The sequence below is a fragment of the Monodon monoceros genome, unplaced genomic scaffold, assembly GCF_005190385.1.
Source record: "Monodon monoceros isolate NGI ecotype Baffin Bay Population unplaced genomic scaffold, NGI_Narwhal_1 Super_Scaffold_21, whole genome shotgun sequence".
Taxonomy (NCBI): domain Eukaryota; kingdom Metazoa; phylum Chordata; class Mammalia; order Artiodactyla; family Monodontidae; genus Monodon; species Monodon monoceros.
Genome location: NW_021703778.1, coordinates 162,807,158 through 162,827,203, shown reverse-complemented (window position 1 = coordinate 162,827,203; position 20,046 = coordinate 162,807,158). Strand labels below are relative to the sequence as shown.

At 52.4% G+C, this 20,046-nt stretch overlaps 2 protein-coding genes across 2 annotated transcripts in view; one reads left to right on the top strand and one right to left on the bottom strand.

Moving 5' to 3' along the window:
- The window catches only part of LGMN (legumain), a 36,448-nt gene extending 28,193 nt beyond the window's left edge, over positions 1–8,255 (top strand). Inside the window, exons 9-14 of the mRNA XM_029238710.1 lie at positions 337–455; positions 542–631; positions 2,444–2,644; positions 4,495–4,665; positions 7,338–7,405; positions 7,682–8,255. Coding sequence (XP_029094543.1) covers positions 337–455; positions 542–631; positions 2,444–2,644; positions 4,495–4,665; positions 7,338–7,405; positions 7,682–7,724 — 692 coding nt within the window. The 3' untranslated portion in view covers positions 7,725–8,255. The remainder of the gene's footprint in view (positions 1–336; positions 456–541; positions 632–2,443; positions 2,645–4,494; positions 4,666–7,337; positions 7,406–7,681) is intronic.
- A 7,932-nt stretch (positions 8,256–16,187) lies between these two features.
- The window catches only part of RIN3 (Ras and Rab interactor 3), a 117,703-nt gene continuing 113,844 nt past the window's right edge, over positions 16,188–20,046 (bottom strand). Inside the window, exon 10 of the mRNA XM_029237445.1 lies at positions 16,188–17,332. Coding sequence (XP_029093278.1) covers positions 17,012–17,332 — 321 coding nt within the window. The 3' untranslated portion in view covers positions 16,188–17,011. The remainder of the gene's footprint in view (positions 17,333–20,046) is intronic.

Genomic DNA, 20,046 nt, shown 5'->3' with positions numbered 1-20,046 from the left:
TTCAGTCCATCTAAGTGTTTCTTTAATAAATGTTCACTTTCTGTGGAAATGAAATGAGGTCCATATCCTTCCAGATTCCAGAGCTACTCAAATCTGTTAGCACTGTCTAACAGTGTCTATCAGCTGGCTTCTCTTTTTCCACATTTAGTTTTAGATGAGTTACTGAAACTCAGTGAACAGGGCTGGATACAAGGAGGTCTCCCTGCCCTCCCTGAGCTGATCATAGGTGACCTGCTTTGATTGCACTAGGAAAGGAGGAGGAACTCAAGCCTCAAGTGGAATCCACAGACAGCCGAGAATAAAACACGACTGAAATGTGTCTTTAATTCCTCGTAGTTTATGCAACTACTGCTGCCAACCCCAGGGAGTCGTCCTATGCGTGCTACTACGATGAGGCGAGGTCCACGTTCCTGGGGGACTGGTATAGTGTCAACTGGATGGAAGACTCGGACGTGGTGAGCCATCTGGGGGCTGGCTGCTTAGCTGAGGCTTAGCTGTCAGCTGCGATCATCAAAGGACTCGACTGTTTTCATTTTCGCAGGAGGATCTGACCAGAGAGACCCTCCACAAGCAGTACCAGCTGGTGAAGTCCCACACCAACACCAGCCACGTCATGCAGTATGGAAACAAGGTGAGGAGGGGAGCCTCGCACTTCGGATGATGCCTCAAGTCTCAGGCTGACTCACTGGGGACGTTTCTCTCCCGGTGAAGAGAAACAGGATCCATCCGGGTGAGGAACGGCTGAGGCAGGGCTGGCTCTGCCTCTCATGGCTGCTCCATCCTGGAGACCCCGCCTGTGCTTTGGAATCAGACTTAGGTTCAAACTCACAAAGCTGTGAGACTTTGGGCAACCTACCTGACCTCTCTGAAACCTCTGTGTTTCCTCCTTGGTCAAAGCCCTAGCGCACAAGGTGATAAGGAGCAAAAACAAGGGGGTCTCCATCATGTGCACGAAGCACACAGGGAGAGGTTACTGAATCGAAAGCTTCCCCTGTGAGTTTTGTGGCTTTGCCCTGTAGAACCCCACACCCTGAATCCTCCGGGGTCCAGCCTTCCTGCAGTTGCAGGATGTTATCTTGACCCTTTGGCTATAAATTCGAGACTTTTACCGCCCCTACCCCCCCCCCCCCCAGCTATGTTCAGAAGGGACCTAGGTGGTAAAATAGGTCAGTCCATCAGGGCTGTCCAGACAGAGGTCATAGCAGGTGGCTGCTGAAGGCTTGGGCCTTGGGTGCCACCCCTGGGGCTAGCCCTCGGGATGTGTGCAGGGCTTCCAGTAGTCTGTATGACCAGACATCATCCCCCAGGTGGCCTGCCACCAGCTGAGAGCTCACCAGCTGAGTTCTGTTCCTTTGATGTGAGCATTGGCCTTCTAGAAGACCTTGTGAGCAGTCAGTCCAGCTATTCCCTTCAGCACTTCTCGGGCAGAGTGTCGATTGGAGGGCCCGGGAGCCAGCAGGGCAGTCACAGGCCACGAGAAGTGCACTCAGGATGCCGTGGGCTTGGCCAGGCTTTTGAGGGGGGGTAGTGGGGAGGTAGAGCAGCGAGAAGGCCAGGGAAAGGTAATTCAGAGGGGGCAGGGTCAAAGGTGGCGCTGCCCCAGCTTTGTCGGGGGATTGGAGGGAGGGAGGGTACCAGCAACAACTCTTCTGCCCTGAGCTTTCTGTTCTCTTTACAATTTCCTCAGCATTAGCCACGTCTGCTCTTGGTTGAGGAGGTATGAAGGATCTTTTCTAAGCATTATGTTTCTATATACGTGTGCGTATATTTTATTTTTTGTTTTAGAACTGTTTTTAGATTAGCGTCGCTTGGTTTAGGAACATGACTGCTTGTAGCATTTCTTTCCCTCTGAATCGGGATCCAGTCTGCAGTGACCCCTGCAGGCAAACACAGCCAGGCAGTCGGGCCCGTTTGTTAGGCCCTGATGCCAGGTCGGCCCCGCCCCTCGGTGGCTTTAGCTCTGCCCATCTCAGTGGACCCAGACCTCAGCTCTGACCTGGACAGATGCTCTGCACCTTCCTTCTGCTGGTCACTAGGGGCAGGCGGGTGAGCGTGGAGGGGTGAGCACAACCCAGGGTCACCCCTGGCTGAAACGACTCTGGTGCGAGCGTGGCATAACTGGGTAGCGGTTCTGCAGAGGATGCCAGGCAGCTTCGAAGTTCCTCATCGGTGGATTTCAGGTGGTCGAATGCGTTGCCTCGCCCACTGCTGAAGACCAAGCGGTGCTTTCAGGCTGCGATTGTGACCCTTCAGTGGTCCTGAAACCACGTGCGGGGAGCTGTGGACTCCAGGACCCAAGGGACATTTGGCACATCTGCCCCTCCCACTCAAACTGACTCTCTCTCTCTCTCTCTCTCTCTCTCTCTCTCTCTCTCTCTCTCTCTCTCCCTCCCCCTCCCTCCCCCCACCCCCTGGCCCGCTCCCTCTCCCCCTCCCTCCCCAGTCCATCTCTGCCATGAAGTTGATGCAGTTTCAGGGTCTGAAACACAAAGCTAGTTCTCCCATCTCCCTGCCCCCAGTCAGACACCTTGACCTCACTCCAAGCCCCGAGGTGCCCCTCACCATCATGAAAAGGAAACTGATGAGCACCAATGATCTGCACGAGGCCAGGCGTCTTGTCAAGAAGATCGACAGGCAGCTGGAGGTAAGTGGTGGCGAAGCTGCGGCTCCCAGCCTTGCCGGGCAGCGTGTGCGAGTCCTGTCTCTGCCTCCTGACCATAAATCCGTGTTGGTGGGAGCCAAGTGACAGAGCTCTGGGGTCACCCTCCTCCTGCCACACTGCGGGTACATGGGAAAGGAGACCAGGCTTTGTACTCGCTGTAAAATGGACATGAGTGAGCAGGGCAGTGGCCAGCTTCATTCTTCGTCAGTAAACTGGCCTTGACCTCTTTGGAAGCAGGAAGCAAAGAGAGGGAGCCTGTCTCCTGCCAAGAAGCCACGGCATATGGGTGTTTCCTCTTTTACACCTAGTTGCTTACAAGACATTTTTATTTTGCTGCTTGGTGAGTTAGTAGCTAAGCATATTTAAAAACAAAAATCCAGTCCACAAAAAATTTCTGCTGCCTTAGGAAATCACAGTCACGGCCCCAAATTCTTCCTAAAATGCTTGAGCAATCTTTTACGATGACTGGGTTTGTTTTCAGCAGCTCATCAGTTTATTTGCAACTGACCGAATTTCTTTTCAAATTCTAGCTGTGTGGCTAGAACCACCAGGCGTGTACTCACGAGATGCTGGGCGAAGACTGTCCGTTCAACAAAGCCAGCTGTGTAGACTCTATCCCCTCATCAGCACAGCACAGGGATTGATGTGCTGGGACACAGCCTGAATTTTCTAGGAAAGAGAAAAAAAATCTGTGTGATCTGTCTTAAAGTCATATATCTCATAATCCTGACAGCTGGCAATCCTACACGTGGTACATTAACCAGGATGGGGGGTTTTGTGGTAGTTGTTGGTACCACAGTGTAATACAACAGTTCTCATATTTCTTTGCTCTCGGACCTCTTTACGCTCTTAAAATTATTGATCCCAAAGAGCTTTTGTTGGTGTGGGTTATATCAATATTTACTGCGTTAGAAATGAACACTGAGATTTTTAAAATAGTAACTCACTTAGAAATAGTAATAAACCCATTTTGTGTTAATATATTTTTTATGAAAAAGAATTATTTTCTAAAATAAAAACAATTTGGGTGAGAAGAGTGGCATCACTACACTTTTGCAGATCTGTTTTCTGCCTGGCATTAGGGAAGACAGCTGGGTCATCGTACCTGCGTCTGTATTCACTGTTGGGCTCTTTTGTTCTGGTTGAAATATATAAAGGAAATGTAACCTTACACAGATACATAGTTGGGAAAGGGAGGACATTATGGAGCCCCCAAGAAGCCTGGGGGACCCCCGTGGTCCTGGACCACATGTTGAGACCCGCTGGTCTGGCGCACAGTGGGCAGGGAGCATTCGGGCATGAATGGAACAAACCCTGGCTGGGGAGCGGGAGGGTCAGGGGACTCGATTGAAAGTTTTGGTTGACATGGAAGCAGCTTTCTCCTTAATGATGCTGGTTTTCATTATCTGGGAAGAAAATGATGTCCACCCTTTGCATCCTTCTGTCTAAGCATCTGATGGTTTCCAGAATGGACAAAGGTGCCTGTGAACACATAGCACCGCTTATGGGACAACAGTCTGCTTTGGGGCACAATTTCTACATGCCCTCCCGCACCCCCCACTTCCTTAGCCTGGGCCATACCCGCTCTTCAGGTATTCAGATTTAAATGCTTCCATCATGCCCGAAGATCCCTAAAAGGCAAGGTATTTCTGAAGGGCTCTAGCTGTAACAGAAGCCTCACGTGTGCGCCTTTGGCCGCAGAAAGCATCTGTTGGCATCTCTTTCAACATGCTGGGGTGGAGGCTCTATGAAAGAAGCATCTAACTGGTCCAGGGTTCCAGGAGAGACTACGTTAAGTAAGATACATTTGGAAAAGATGTGTTTCTTCACAGGCCAGAAATGTCATTGAGAAGTCAGTGCGGAAGATTGTCGCCTTGATCTCAGGGTCCGATGCCGAGGTAGACGGGCTCCTGTCCCAGAGAGCCCCGCTCACGGCGCACGACTGCTACCAGGCAGCCGTGTCGCACTTCCGCACGCACTGCTTCAACTGGCACAACCCCACGGTAAGTCCGGACCCTGGGGCTGCCGGCCTCTGCATCCTGCCTTCTGTGGGCCAACTGGCTTGGCCTTCCCCTGCATCTTAAACCCCAAACCTGAGTTAGTACTGTCCGCCGGGAATCACATCAGGTGCATGCCTTGTAGAAGGTTCCATCTTGTAGAAGAAGCGACAGGCTCATTCAGGGGCCTTTGGTGGGGATGCGAGAGGAGAAAAGTCATCCAAAATCACTGACCCTAAATCTTGGCCCCAGACACTCTGAACTGTCCCAGTGGCTGGGAGAGCTTACCAGTCATAGACCATTCAACTGCCATTTCCATTGGCCTTTGAAGGGGACTTCCTTCCCTTCACACTGTACTGTCCCTGCCAAACCCCACCCCTCCGCCCTGCCCCTCACACCAGCCACGCAGGTTTCTCCCTTCTGGGTCTGTTCCGACCTCTTCCCCAGATTTGTTGTTGAAGCAGTCCCTGGCCCATGGAGGAGAAGAAAGGACCTAGTTTCTGCAGATTGTCGAATGTCAGGGTTGGAAGGTACCTAAAAAGCCTCCTTCCTGGCCAGTACTTACATGATGCTTGGCTCCTTATAGGGAAGGGGTTAGCAAACTGTGGCCCGCAGGCTCATTCCTGCCCACAGCCTGTTGGGTTTTTCCCCCCACAGTCTGTTTTTATAAATAAAGTTTTATCAAAACACAGCCACCCTCAGTCACATAGCAGCAGAGTTGAGTAGTTCACGCAGCCTACAAAGCCTCAAATATTTATTGTCTCGCCCTTGACAGAAAAGTTTGCCAAGTCCTGCTTTAGACCCATGCTCTTCGATAACAGTAGTCACTAGCCTCACGTGGCTCCTGAAACTTGAATTTAAATCGATTAGGGATTGACATATACACACTACAATATATAGAATAGGTAACTAAAAGAACCTACTGTATAGCACAGGGAACGCTACTCAATACTCTGTAATGACCTATATGGGAAAAGAATCTGAAAAAGAGTGGATATATGTGTATGTGTAACTGACTCACTTTGCTGTACGGCAGAAACTAGCACAACGTTATAAAGCAACTCTACTCCAATAGAAAAAAATTAATTTAAAATAAAGAAATAAATGGATTAAAATGAAACCAAACGTAAAAGTCAGTTCCTTAGCTGCAGTAGCTACATTTCCCGTGTTCAGGAGCCACATGTGGTGAGTGGCTACTGAATTGAGAACGCTATAGAACATTTTCATTGTTGCAGAAAGTCCTCTCTGGGCTGTGACGTGCAGACCATGGTCATCCTCAGGTACTTCTGAGGATGGAGTGCTGGGCACTTGGGAGATAGCTCTCCATTATTAAGAGGCTCTTAATTTTTCATTTATTTAACAAAGCATTCTCTTTGTTTAATGACTTTTTAAAATTCCCATTTATTTAACAAATACTTAATCCTCTGGTGTTACATTTTTTGCCTGCTGGAATCACAGAAAGTGAATCTCTCCTTTCTTCCTCTTGTGAGTTCTCAGGTTCCCTTGAAGTGTTTTTCAAGGTAAACACCCCCAGTTATTTCCATCTTAGTTGCCATCTGTTTGGCAATCACTTACCATCTGTCTCCCTCACCACTGTGTCCCAGACTAAAAGCCAGGCTGCCAGGGGGAGGTCCGGGCTAACAGAGGGGAGCAGGGCCAGGGGGTTCCCGTCCAGGAGTCCTTACCTGGGCTTGAGGGTGCTGCCAATCCCCTGCACATGTGCATTTTTTTTTTTTTACATCTTTATTGGAGTATAATTGGTTTACAATGGTGTGTTAGTTTCTGCTTTATAACAAAGTGAATCAGTTATACATATGTTCCCATATCTCTTCCCTCTTGCATCTCCCTCCCTCCCACCCTCCCTATCCCACCCCTCCAGGTGGTCACAAAGCACCGAGCTGATCTCCCTGTGCTATGCGGCTGCTTCCCACTAGCTAGTTATCTTACGTTTGGTAGTGTGTATATGTCCATGCCACTCTCTCACTTTGTCACAGCTTACCCTTCCCCCTCCCTACATCCTCAAGTCCACTCTCTAGTAGGTCTGTGTCTTTATTCCTGTCTTACCCCTAGGTTCTTCATGACATTTTTTTTCTTAAATTCCATATATATGTGTTAGCATACGGTATTTGTCTTTCTCTTTCTGACTTACTTCACTCTGGATGACAGACTCTAGGTCCATCCACCTCATTACAAATAGCTCAATTTCGTTTCTTTTTATGGCTGAGTAATATTCCATTGTATATATGTGCCACATCTTCTTTATCCATTCATCCAATGATGGACACTTAGGTTGTTTCCATCTCCTGGCTATTGTAAATAGAGCTGCAATGAACATTTTGGTACATGACTCTTGCATTTTTCTTACGAGATGGTCCATAAGTCTCACCAGATAATCTAAAGGTGGGAGGGGATCCCTGACTCAGTAAAGGTTAAGAACCATTGGTGTAATTTTTTTTTCTTTTTTTATGACTGCACCAGGCGGCTTGTGGGATCTTAGCTCCCCAACCAGGGATCGAATCTGGGCCCTCAGCAGTGAAAGTGTGGAGTCCTAACCACTGGACTGCCAGGGAATTCTCAGGAAACACTGGTCTAGATGCTTTACATATTCCCATGTTAGGAGCTGATCGTGTTATAAAATGATGATGTTTGATCGTGCTTTTTGGTTTGTTTTCCTCCAGTACGAGTATGCTTTGAGACATTTGTACGTGTTGGTCAACCTTTGTGAAAACCCTTATCCGATTGACAGGTAACCCTGCACCTGGCATTTAAAGGGTCGGTGTCCTTCTGAAAGCAGAAGGGCACATGTAGCACTGCTCTCCTCTTCTGCACCTGGGCACTTTGCTTCTGCCGGCTTCTGCCGGCTTCTACCTCTCACTGTGGACGAATTCAAAACAGATGCATCCCCAGGGTTGCTGGGTTGGGTGGGTCTGTCATACATGTTCCGTGGTGGGTTCTGTTCGTCTTCATTTCTTCAGAGTTGACCAACTTCGGGTTCAACAACTCTTCTTCCCGTTTCTTACAGAATAAAATTGTCCATGAGCAAGGTATGCCTTGGTTACTACTGAAATGCTGTCGACGCTTTTCTGAATGTGAACACGTCCCTTAGAATGTGTGCTGATCAGAGACAGGAGAGCTGGGGCCAGAGGGAGGCTCCCCCCGCGGCTGCAGGCCCTCCCGGGGATGTGATCAGGCCACGCGGGCCGCACTCCAGGCCTCCCCCAGGATGGCTTGCTCACCTTTACCTACTTCCCCAGCTCCTACAGGTCCTGTGTGATCCTCTGAAAAACCCACAGATTTGGGAGGCTAAATCTCTGCACTGAGAAAGGTGCATTTGCTTTTTAAGAGGGTTTTTTTTGCCCATGCCTTTTACAGAGCGACACGTTCACTGGGGCTTCTGCAGCCAGTGAAATGGTCTTCGAGGAATTTGAAGTCAGAACCTCTTAAGTCTTTACAGTGATTTTATGGAAGAGGGACATAAACCCCAAATGGAAAACTATTTTTAGAAAACAGTATAATTTTTGATTGCTTTTGTATTTTATTTGTCAATGATGGACAAGTCTGAAAAATAAAAATTTATAACTGAATCCGAGTATTAATTTCAGGTCCCCGACTTTGTAGTCTGTGCTCCTGGCCCCTCCTGGTGGGGTCCGCTCCCCATCTGTGTCTTCCAGCCTCCCCTCTCCCACACCGCCACCTGCCACTTTGTTCTCCCTGCTCCCCCGACGGCCTGGACTCTTCAGCCTCCTGTGCCTTGTGCCCTGGGGTGCCTTTCCCTCCATCTGACCCATCCCCAAGGTGTAGCTGAAAGTGCCCTGTCTTCCTCAGCTTCCTTCTCTCCCACACACAAAAGTCCCCTCTCCTCTGTCCGCCGGCATTTGCGTTTTCCTTGGGGATTTTCCAGCACTTGTAGGCGTGCCCTTACACCACGCCTGGGGGCTGGGAGGTTATCTAAGCTCCTCCGAGGGCACAGGCTGCCTGCCTTGTCTTTGTTTCCCTTGGCCCAGTGTCCCACACGGGGTGGTACTCACCGTGGGTTTGTGAAAGACATTCAAAAGTAGCACTGACTCCATGTAGTGGAATATTATGCGGCCACGTAAAGGATGAAGCACTGCTACAGCTCCAGCGTGTAGCCAAGGGAAAGAAGCCAGTCACACGAGACCCCGTATTATACGATTCGACTTGTATCTAATGTCCAGAATAAGCAAATCTATAGAAACAGAAAGTGGATGAGTGATGCCAGGAACCAGCGAGAGAGGGAAATGGGGAAATAGTGACTGCTAATGGGCATGAGGATTCTTTTGGGGCTGATGAAAATGTTCGGAGACCCATCACGATGATGGTTGTAAAGCTCTGAATGTACTAAATAAAACCCAGTGACTTGTACACATCAAATGGAATTATGTGGTTTGCTAATTATGTTTCAGTAACGTTCTTTTTAAAAATAAGCCATATACCTAGGTGACTGTTAAAATAGAGAGCAAAGAAAAAAGGAACACTAAAAACCGCGACACTTGTGACCACCTGTCTTTATGTAGTGAAACCTGTCTTATTTAGCAGTGGTTGACGCCTTTAAAGTTTGGAGGTATGGACTGGAAGTTGAGATACTGGCAAAGAGGGTTATTTATATCTGTGACAGATTCAAGGGTCATACTTTTGTTTCTAATGGGCCCATTTATTTTATTTTTTTAGCGGTACGCGGGCCTCTCACTGTCGTGGCCTCTCCCGTTGCGGAGCACAGGTTCCAGACGCACAGGCTCAGCGGCCATGGCTCACGGGCCCAGCCGCTCCGCGGCATGTGGGATCTTCCCAGACCGGGGCACGAATCCGTGTCCCCTGCATCGGCAGGCGGACTCTCAACCACTGCGCCACCAGGAAAGCCCTAATGGGCCCATTTTTAATCAGTTTATCCTTTCTCCATGAGGTTGTCCTAATACATCCAATCACGTGACCAGGATAAAGAACTCATTGTCCTACAGATTTGGGGGAGCTTTAGGGATTTAAGTAACAAGTACAAGAAGCATAAGGTGTGTGAACATGTATCACTATAGCTCAAGAATGGGCAGCCCTGGGGGCCGGCTGATGTTCAACGAAATGCAAATACTGACAAGTAGAATATTTAAAAGGAGTCTCTTAAAAGGCCTCAATGTTCAGGTGGTAAAAGTTCTGTTCTTCTATTTTCTAGAACTGTTAACTACTTTGTGACCGTGCTTCTCTCTTATTATTTGTCCTCCCTGTAGAAGAAAAATATACTTAACTATTTAACAAGTGCAGTAACTTGAATGTTCATGGTTCTAAAGGTTAAAAGCAGCTTGTTCATTTCTCAAATAAATGACAGTTTCAAAAGTAAGTCACACTGCCTTTTCTTTCTCCTCATGTGGTTCATAGGCCCCCAGCAGACATGGCTCTCCATCCCTCGTATTAAGCCATTTTCTATTAGATTTCTGATAAGGGTGACCTTTCTATGTGTATCACAACTAGGACCAGCATTTTTTCCCTAGTTATATCCAAAATGTACAGACATGTTCTGTCATAAGAGGTTACATAGTACGGAAACTTTTGGAGTAAAACGTGGCCAACCCTTTTCTTCCCCAGAAATCCCAAATGTCAGTTTGTATTCATCATTGAATGCCCTTTCTACATATTTACATACCTATATACCGATAATAGTTTTTTGCCTTTTTATTATAAAATAAAAACAGATATAGAAAACCATACAAAACAAGTGTAATGCTTAGTGAATTGTAAGATGAACATCCTTGTGACTACCATCCAAGTCAAGAAATAGAACTTTACCAGATGTATTAGTCAAGATTCTCCTGAGAAATAGAACCAGTTGGATGTGTATACATATACAGAGAGACATTTATCTGAAGGAATCAGCTCACATGATTGTGGAGACGTGGTAAGTCCAAAATTGCAAGCTGGAGACCCATGGGAGGAGTTGCAGTCCAGGCCAAAGGCCACCTGCTAGCAGAATCCCTTTGTTCTCAGGGAAGCTCAGTCTTTGCTCTCCTAAGGCCTTCAGCTGATTGGATGGGGCCCACCCACATTGTGGAGGGTCATCTGCTTTGCTCAGAGTCTACTCATTTAATATGTTAACATCATCCAAAAAGTCCACAACATTCAGAATAATATTTGACTAAATAAGCACCGTGGCCTAGTCAAACGGACACATAGAATCAACGATCACACCAGCCACCCTGGAAGCCCGTGCTTGTGCTCCATCCCAGTCACAGAACAGCCCCCACAAAGAGTAACCACTCTCCCTGTGTTCTTTGTGGTTTTATCACAAGTGTGTGTCCCTAGACACTCGTCTTAGCCTTCATTCTGCAGGTTTCCTCATCCTTCTTCTTCCTTCCAATTTCCGTTGAAGAGTCCAGGCCGTGCATCGGTAGAGTTTCTCAGTCTGGACTTTGCTGATTGCATATTCAAGCTGCTCTTCAGCATGTTTTTCTGACGCCCAGCTCTCTTACGGATCAGCAGCAGGATCCGGACGACTTACATGTGTCTAATGGGTTTCAATCCATTGTGCTTCTGTACTGAAGCTCAAATTGTTCATTTTAGGCTGATGGAATCTTAAAGGTGGGCTCCCAAGCCCTTTTGACATGACCCTAGGAAATCTCCATAGCTTCCTTCGTATCTGGTGTATCAAGATGTTTCATTCTACATTTCCTGTCCCGAAGCTGAGATCAGCTATTTCTCCAGGAAAAGCTCGTTTCTTTTCATGAGACATAGTCTTTCAAGGCAACAGTCGGACTGCTAGGAGTACTCACTGCTCCTGCCTCTAGGCTGGCCCCCTCCAGTTCTGCTCTACGTGGGTGGAGAATTTCCAGACTCCCTGTGCTTCCAGACAGGGCTCTTCAAGGGCCTGGCCAGCTGCCCCTCATCCACACCTTCCTCTACTCTTTGCTTCAGGCTTTATGTACAAGCGATCTGGAAATGACTGGTGACCCTGCATGCAGCACACTCTTATTTCATTTTTCTGTGATTTTTCACTTTCTCTCACCTTCCTTGTCAGAAACTGTCAAGAGCCAGAGATTTTACCCCACTTGCATGTTAACAAGGTCACCTGCCACAGTTTCACAGGTGCTGGCAGGAGACTCCTGAGACCATGACAAGGGACTTCATTACCCCTGGCAACCAGGCGCACGTGCTTCATATTTGCTTCGACCCCTCTTGCCTGCCGAGTGCCCTGAGGGGGATGCGGAGGTGGGGCCTGGTAGAAGCTATGCACACAGTGGGTCTGGATCAGGCTGAGGAAGAAGGGCTGTGAGCAGACCTGTCCCACTTTTACCCTGCGGGGAGACACTCTCTTCCAAAGTGAGAGACACTATTTTATCATCTTGGTCAGGAAAAAAAAAAAATCTGCCCTCTTCCCAGGAGGGAGAAATTCTCTTTATCCTCCAAGGCTAGTCAAATACTCTTAAGAAGATGGTCTTGGGCTTCCCTGGTGGCGCAGTGGTTAAGAATCCACCTGCCAATGCAGGGGACACGGGTTCGAGCCCTGGTCCGGGAAGACCCCATATGCCGCAGAGCAACTAAGCCCGTGTGCCACAACTACTGAGCCTGTGTTCCACAACTACAGAGCCCGTGCGCCTAGAGCCCTTGCTCCACAACAAGAGAAGCCACTGCGATGAAAAGTCCGCGCACCACAACGAAGAATAGCCCCCGCTCACCGCAACTAGAGAAAAAGTCCTCGCGCAGCAACAGAGACCCAATGCAGCCAAAAATAAATAAATAAATAAATTTTAAAAATTAAAAAAAAAAAGAAAGAAAGAAGATAGTCTGGAATAAAAGCTGTCAGTGAGTCTTCACCAGACATGCAAGAGATCCATGGAGAATTCCAGCCATCTTCAGGGGTTCTTCAATTCCCTTCTGCTTTTGGCCAACCCTTTATCCTTCAAGACTGAGCTCAGGCAGCCCTGTCTTCAGGGAAGCCCTCTGCTCCCTCCAGGCGGGTTACATGCCCTCCCCTCCCTCAGGACCCCATCACATCCCATGCTGACCGTTGTCACCACACTGCTCACATTGAACAGAAAATGTGTGCGTGGCTCGGTAGCCCCCAGGCTTGAGTTCACCTGGACTCCCCATAGACCATTTAATGCCATCATATGGAAAAGGTGTCCCTTTCTCTGGGTGGACACAGTCCTGTGCCAAGGTGACAAGTGGAGCCCAGACTGGATTTCAACCCCACTTGTCCCCTCAGCCGTGTAGCCTTGGCCGTGAACAACTTCCCTGCCCTCATGTGCTAGCTCTGAATTTACTTCCCTTTTCTGAAAGATCTAAGGCTTCGCTTGCCCCAACCCGGGAGCTTGTCTGATCCCTGCGACAAGCCTGGGAGATCAGGGCATAAGCATTCTTAAGGATGGGGACACTGAGGCACAAAGATGTTGAGCATCTTGCCGAGGGCTCGCAGCTGGCCTGGAGCCCAGGTCTCCTGACTACGAGTGGAGGTTCTTCCCACCTTCCAGCTGAGCAGTTTCTCCGACTTTGAAGCCAGATTTCAGAGTTCCCTTTTGGTTGAGGGCTGCGTCAGCAGCGAAGAGGTTTCCTGGAGGGCATTCCTGGGAAACGGCTGTCTTCCAGCAAACAGCTGACAGCTAGGGAAGAGGAAGAGCCGCAGCCCCTGTGAATCAGCGCTGTTCTCCCGAAGCCCTGCCCCGCGTGACCTTCCTGCCCCAGCTGCTCCCCCGCGTCCCCGCCCCAGATGGCCCTGCAGAGCAGGAGGTGGCCAGTTCCTGGATTCCGGCCGCCTGAGTGCACACACAGCGACCGCATCTGCGACCGCATGTGCCTTCCAGAATCAGCCTCAGCCGCCAAGTGGGGATGACAGGCTGGTCTGTGGCTGGCGGAGGGAGGCATCTCCACTGCACCCAGAGGACCCTCCCCTCCTCCCTCTGTCCCTCCTCCCACTCAGGGCCTCTGCTCTTCTCTGCCCACCTCCCTTGCAGACCCGTCCCTTGTCCCCCAGCAGAAACTTGCTCATACTAGGGAGACCCGGATTCAACACATTAAGGTGTTGTGAGGCCATCGTGGGCCAGGTGTCTGCAGGGGCAGTTTGCACTTCTCACGATGGGCAGGGCTTTGCACCCAGCTGTCGCTGGTAGGCCCTGGGGACGGAAGAGCAGCAGGGCCTGGGCATGCCCTGGTCTCTGCAGAAGCCTTCGTAGCTTCTCCCAGCACCGCTGGCTCCAGTCTCAGCCTCAGGGACTGGAGGGGGCCAGTAAAAGTGGAGGGAAGGAGGGAGCCAGCCGGCCAAGGGTAGAGGGGACAAACGCTGGGAGGACACACAGCCGAGCCCCTGTCCTACGTCCCAGCCTGTGGCCCCGTCACCCTTGGACACAATGACCCCCTGTTCAGGGCCTGTGGAGAAACCAGGCCGCTTCACTTGCATCTTGGGCCTCTGGATCAGGTCAGCCCTGCGATGCTCACCATGGCCTCAGGCAAGTTCACCCAGAGCGGGCCTGGCGGGCGAGACTCATCTGACTTTGGTTTTCTACCAACAGGTCACTTGGGATGCTGCACCGGGTAGAAAAGAGAGCCCTGAATTTGGGGGTAGGTTAGCCCTGAGTTCAAACCTCACTTTGGCCTCTAACCAGCTGTGTGACCTTGGGCAAGTCATCCCTTGTTATGGGCCCAGTTGTGAGCCCTCCAAGTTCATGTGTTGAAGCCCTAACCTCTAGCATCTCAGAATGTGACTGTGTTTGGAGACGGGGCCTTAAAGGGTTAATTAAGGTAGCATGAGGTCATATGGCTGCGCCCTAATCCAATAGGACCTGTGTTCTCAGAAGAGAAGGAGATTAGGGCTGCTCAGGCCCAGAGAAAAGGCTGTGTGAGGACAGAGTGGGAAGGCAGCCGTCTGCAAGCCAAGGAGAAACCAGCCCTGATCTGCGACTTCCAGCCTCCGGAACTGTGAGAAAATAAATGTCTGTTGTCAAAGCTGCCCCATCAGTGGTATTTTGCTAAGGCCGCCCAAGTAGACTCACTCATTCTCCCCCTTCCTTTGAGCCTCTGCGTCCTCATCCATAAATACCTCCCACAAGGGGCTGGTGTGTGGATTAAATAAAATCACACAGAGCAGCCACTAACCAGTGCCAGGCACCCCCGTGAGGGCTCAGTACATGCGAGGGTGTTTCTGCGCCCTGAATCAGGCCCCTGCACCTCCCCGGGGGGAGAAGGCATCCAGAAGACAGGGGTCCAGATACCCCCACCCCTCCTGCTCTCCGGCCTCTCCTGATGGGAGAGGCCCCAGGACGGTGGGCCCGGCACATATGCTTGTGCACATACATGCATGCATGCACACACACACACACACACGTGTTCTTACAGTGGTCCCCGGTCCAGCTCACTGGCTGGACGGAAGACTCCCAGGGCTGGGCTGGTGTCCAATCCACCCTCTGAACTCCAACCCCACCCCAAGTTTGGGCCCCACTTGGCCAAGAGGGTGCTTGGGTAAATGGACCCGCCTCTGACGTTCCCCACCAGCCTCAGGCCTAGTGGGAGGTGGTGGGCACTTTGCCGTACAGCTGGGGACACGAGGCTGCATGGCCAGCTCAGCTCAGGGCTGCAGGGAGCATTGGAAGCTCAGGAAGGCAACAGTGTCTGCACTGGGTGGTGGGTAGGGGGCTGGGGAAGGAAAGGGCAACCTGGGATCAGAGCCGGCTACCCTCAGCTTCTGATCTGAGGGTAGCCTCAGATCAGAAGCTGTTTGTGTTTTGTCATGTCTGTTATACCGAGCCCCGGCCTGGAAAGTCCTCCAGGGCTGGCCGGCTGCATCCTGGAGCAATCCCTGCATCTCACACAGGGCTGGCCTGGAGCCAGAGTTCGACAGATGTTTGCTGACTGGTGAACGAGCTGGTTGCTGCCCAGGGGTATAATCCGGGCGAGTCCAGCCCACCTGCCCTGGGCGCACCGCTCACTGCTGTTCACACTGGGGCTCCACGTGAGCGCCGTCTGTCCTGTGCTCTGCTGTTTCCCAGGGCCTAGGAGCGTGCTGACATTTAACAGGCACTCAGCAAACACACATTTTCATCAGTGCTGAGGACACAGACATGAAGGGTCCAAATTTGGTGGAGAAAGCAGAAATATCAACAGACAAATGCAATCTGATGAGCTATCTCTTGTGAGAGAGATGATCCGAGGGGGCTGGGGGCCATAGACAGGGACTATCTGGCCAGCCTAGGAAGTCAGAGAAGGCTGACTTCTTCCTCCAGGGGGAGGAGACGGGCTTTGAAGGATAAAGAGAGTTTGACCACGCAAAGACTATATGGAACGGTATTCCTGGGCTAGGCGGCAGAGGCAGGAATGATGGGAACCGTGGGTGGGAGGAGACAGGAGATGACCAGGCTGAGGGGCAGACAGGGGCCAGGGCCCGGAGGGCTGAGAGTACGCTGCAGATTCTGTCAAAACATAGGGCCCTCGGTGGAAAGGAGGTGGTCTTCTGTACTCCACCTGGGAAGGGGATTAGGCTGTTAACGGGGGGCCTGGCTGGCTGAGCAGAGCTCTAGCCGGGGAAAAGGAGACGCCTTTTCAAAAGGGCTTTTATTAAACACTCCCCACACGGTGCCTCTTGCCACAGGTGCCACAGCCCTGGGGTGCCCCCCAAGGCAACGGCCCTGTCAATGTCCCCCGTGGCCGAGGCTGCGCTCACCCACGTAGCCACGGAGCTGGCTTCACTTGGAGGTCCCAGTGCACGTCTGGCTGCTCCTGGAGGGGCTTGGGAGCTGCGGCGGGGCTGTGGGTGCTGAGAGCCAAGTGCAGGCTCTTATGCAGGGATCGGGGAAGGGCTGTCTCCTCACACACCCTGAGATGCTCCTGAGATGCTGGGAGGGTCCAGAGCATCCCAGCTCCATCCTGTGGGAAGAGGGGCGTGGGAGCAGCTGGGGCCGGGCCACTCCTCCTGAGGACAGTCCTGGGGAAACGGGAAGCCCTCCCCTGGAAAGACTGAGGATCGGGCGGGCATGGGGGGCAGGGGCAGAGGGACTGGCCTGAGGGGCTGTGTGTGAACAGGGGCCGGGCTTGGACTCTGCTTCAGGGGGCTGGAGAGCCCCTTCTCCCTCTGAGCCGTTTCCCTTTCTGCCTAATGAATAACGTGGCCTCTAGGGGGCTATGACTCTCCTTCAGGAAGCAAGCTGGGGGCCACTGATCACGTTGCTTAAGTGCCACGCTGGTCTTCGTGCGCTCAGTGGGTTGTGAGCACGTGTGATGTGTGGGCATTCCTGTTGGGAGAGTGTGTGCGTGCGTGTGTGGGTGTGGCTGAGTGTGAGTGTGTGGGGTGAGGGCGCGGGCCGGGTCTTCTGACGGCTTCTCCACCTGGGTGAACACTGCCTTTGGAGGGGCTGCAGCCCCGGCCTCACAGGAAGTTGGGCTCCCGCACCACGAGGCAGGGCGGGCCCCCGCTGCCCCCGCCGCCGTCCAGGGGCCGGTACACGAAGTGGAAGTCGCGCTTGGGCTCGCTCCGCAGCAGGTAGCCCTTGATGCGGTGCGGCAGCGCCTCGTCGGCCAGCTGGAAGCAGCGCCCGTCCACCAGCACGAAGAGCCGGTGGTCCTGGGGCTGCACCACCTCGAACTTCTCTGCGCACTGAGCGCACAGCACCTCGGCCAACGTGTCCGCCCGCGACGCCAGCGTCCGTGATTGCTGCTCGGGCTCCAGGTACGACACGCAGATGAAGTCCTACGGGGCGAGATGCAGGGGGCGTGGGTCACCGGCGTCGGGTCTCACCCCCCGTCCCGATGCTGGGAGCTTGGACAGGAGTGAGGAGCTGCGTGGTCTTGAACAACTCCTTTGTCCTCTCTGTACCCCAGGGGTCCTCTCTGTAGAGAGCGGATGGATGGCAGGAGGGGTCGTGAGGCTGGCAGTCGGGGCACCTGCAGCTGACCCTGCTGTGTGATCTCAGGCAAGGGCCTTCCCTCTCTGGGCCTCAGCTCTCGATGGGGCCGACCATTCCAGGTCAGTCGGTTGGCTTGCAGTCTCGGCAATGAGTGAGAGCGCCCGCCCCCTGGTGGCCAGTCCACGGGCTCGCCATCATTTATTCATCTGTCACTCACTTTCTCATCTCTTCCTCCCTGAGCCCCTCTTCCTCCCAGGCGCTATGCTGGGCACGCAGGGCAGCATAAATAAAACCAGAGGTTCAGACCCACCCCCAGCATCCATGGCTCAGCTGGGGCAGCTAAGGCAGGTAGAACAGTTCAGGCCTTAGGGCTGGAAGAGCCTGGGGGTGAGAAGCGTGGTGTTCCGAGGGAGAGCAGGCAGGCAGGGAAGGGCGGGGGAGAAGACTTAGGGGAAAGGGATTGGGGAGCTGGGCCTGAAGGATGGGGGCTTTAGGACAGGTGGAGGAGTTGCACCTCATAAGCTACGTGGGCAAGGGTGAGGCGATGCCTGCGAGGCTGGGGATGGGAGCATTCGCACAGAACATCGCACTCACACCTTCCTCCACCAGAGATGGTGGAAGGAGTCCCTGCCTGGCTTTGAATCTGCTCCCACTGTGTGACCTACACCTCTCTGAGTCTCCATTTCCTCAACTGTCAACTGGGGATAAAACCAGTCCTTACTACGTGGCTGTGAGGAAGCACATAAAACTAGCTCAGAGCCTGGAAGAGTCCCCCTTCCCCCGAGGACCCAGGGGACGGGTAGGAAGTGGTGTGTGCAGGGCTGCCCCCTCGTGGAAGGATGGTGGCAGCACAGCCGTCTCCTGATGAGGGGGAGGCGGACCATGAGGGCGATGACCGCTTCAGAACGGTGGTAATTATGGCTGCAGAGTAGTGAATGCATGTGAAGGGCAGGCTCTGTGTCAAGAGTCTTTCTTCCGGGAGAGGAAAGCCCACCCACTTCCTTGGGTCTCAGTGGCTGCCTGTGCTCTCCTTGTCCCCCGTTAGGCCTCCCAAGGGCCCTTTACACCTGATGACGGTCAAGCTCCGGGCTTTCACTCCCAGGGGAGGGATTTAGGGCATGGGGTGCAGAGGAGGCACCGGGGGAGGAGGAAGAGGGTGGTGACCTCCCCATACCCCAGAAAGAGTGCTGAGAAGACTCCCCATCCCAAGCCTCTTCCTGAGCTTCGCCTCCCTAAGCGGGAGGCACTGATGCTCTGCCTGGCTCAGCACTGGGAATCCACAGGGTGGAAGCAAGAAGTAAGGAATGCCTGGGTCAGGCTTGGACCAAGGGTGTCCATATTCCAAGAGCTGGTGGAGGGACAGCTGTCCCAGGAGGCGGTGGGGAGTGGTGGTGTGCTGGAGCTGGTACTTGCCAACTCATGCTGGCTCATACCCGCTTCCCAACTCCAAGTTCAGTGATGCCAAGTTAGTAGCTTGAAATCAGCCATGGTGGGAGCATTTATACCATGGAAATCGACAGAAGCTGAAATCAGAGGGTTTTTTTTTTCCCTCCCCAGAGAACCAGTTACTAAACATTATCAAGACACCATTGATTAGAGGAGAGGGGACATCAGCTTGGCCGCCTAGAACAGGTACTGGGGAGGCAGAGCTCAAAGAGTCCAGAGTCCCCCTGAGCTGATAGGAAAACTGAGTCCCAGAGAAGGCAGACACTGCTCGGGGTCACACAGCAAGCTAGTACAGAGCTGGGTCCATACCTTGAGCCTCTTGCCTCCCAGGCCTGGGCTCTGCTGGTTACAGAAAGGCCATCTGGAAAGCCGGGCATGGGGTTCAGGTCCAGCGAGCTCTGGGTGCCAGGTAAGTGAGTCTGTAGAGCTGTTTACAGCTCTGGGCTGCAGCCTGGCTCACTGTCCTAACTCTGGCCATTCTGCATGCACCCCAGTCTCACTCTGTCCCAGGCCCTGGGCTTGGGACCCCTAAGACACGTGAGCAATGGGCCCTGCTCTCTCAGGGTGATAGCTTCATACACAGATGGTTACAATACAGTGTATACGTGCTGTGAAGGGCGAAGGAGCAGCAGGAAGCACAGAGGAGGGCATCTAACCCAGACCATAGGGAATGAGGGGCAGGAATGGGAATGGGTGGGAAGCACAGGTGGGAATGGGCCCTCGTGGGCTTCTCACTGGGACGACTTGCTGTTCACATCTCCAGCCCTAACAGCCTGCTGGGACATCATAGGTGCTAAGGAAGAGTGGAGAAATGTCCCATATCCCTACCATGCTTGCCCACCGAGGCCTGCTGATACTTTTGTAGTCTCCACCCCTTAACTTCCACTCCCACCCCCCAACCGCCACTGGGCTGGGCACACGCTGGCAGGCGAGAGCCGGTGTCTTTGCCTCCCACGTGAACGCCCCTGGGGGCTGGGCTGGTTGGCCAGAGCAGCCAGTCGGCGTCAGGCTTGTTAGCCGGCGGGCAGTAGGGATGGTCTGGGGCAAGGTCCGCCGGCCCCCTCCCACCGTCTGTCCCAGGAGTCCCCCCTCCCACCGTCTGTCCCAGGCG